This window comes from Sinocyclocheilus anshuiensis, unplaced genomic scaffold, assembly GCF_001515605.1.
Source record: "Sinocyclocheilus anshuiensis isolate Anshui unplaced genomic scaffold, SAMN03320099.WGS_v1.1 C32396898, whole genome shotgun sequence".
Taxonomy (NCBI): domain Eukaryota; kingdom Metazoa; phylum Chordata; class Actinopteri; order Cypriniformes; family Cyprinidae; genus Sinocyclocheilus; species Sinocyclocheilus anshuiensis.
In genome coordinates, this window is record NW_015615883.1 from 1 (window position 1) to 939 (window position 939).

General features: G+C 52.4%; 1 protein-coding gene across 1 annotated transcript; it reads left to right on the plus strand.

The window, feature by feature from the left end:
• Positions 1-35: 35 nt before the first annotated feature.
• On the plus strand, positions 36-931 carry LOC107682604 (P2Y purinoceptor 1-like; the record flags this gene model as incomplete). Its single annotated transcript, XM_016478792.1, has 1 exon — positions 36-931. A coding segment is annotated over exon 1 (867 nt), but the record flags the coding sequence as incomplete, so codon positions are not given.
• Between the last annotated feature and the right edge of the window lie 8 nt (positions 932-939).

The window sequence follows — 939 nt, forward strand, 5'->3', positions numbered from 1 at the left end:
TTTGGGTTAATAATGTAGGTTAATCGTTTTCTCGTAGATCGCAGACCTGCTGATCGTTGACATCATGACGGCGGAGTTCAGTAACCTGACGTCGCTCATGAACAACATGAGCGAGTTTTCCAACCACACGGTGAGATGCTCGTTAACCAAGACCGGCTTTCAGTTTTACTATCTCCCCATCGTCTACATCATCGTGTTCATCGCAGGCTTTATCGGGAACAGCTTGGCCATATGGATGTTCGTGTGCCACATGAGGCCCTGGAGCAGCATCTCCGTCTACATGTTCAACCTGGCGCTGGCGGATTTTTGTTACGTGCTCTCGCTTCCATTCCTCATCTTCTACTACTTCAACAAAACAGACTGGATTTTCGGAGACGTCTTATGCAGACTGCAGAGGTTCATCTTCCACGTGAATCTCTACGGAAGCATCCTGTTCCTCACGTGCATCAGCGTGCACAGATACTCCGGCGTCGTGCATCCGCTCAAATCGCTCGGGAGGCTGAAAAAGAAGAACGCCGTTCGCACCGTCGCGTTCGTTTGGTTCATAGTCGTGGTCGGCATCTCTCCCATCCTTTACTACTCACGAACTGGCCCTAAGAAGGGGTTAACGACGTGCTACGACACCACGACCGAAGACGAGCTGCCTGGATACTTCATTTACAGCATGTGCATGACGGTGTTCGGCTTCTGCATCCCGTTCATCATCATCCTCAGCTGCTACGGCGGCATCGTCAAAGCCCTCATCTGCAACGACATGGACAACGCGCCGCTGAGGAAGAAGTCGATATACCTGGTCATCATCGTGCTCACGGTGTTCGCCGTCTCCTACCTGCCCTTCCACGTCATGAAGAACCTGAACATGCGAGCCAGACTGTACTTCCAGAGCGCGGATATGTGTGCCTTCAACGACCGCGTGTACGCCAGCTACCAGGTGACCCG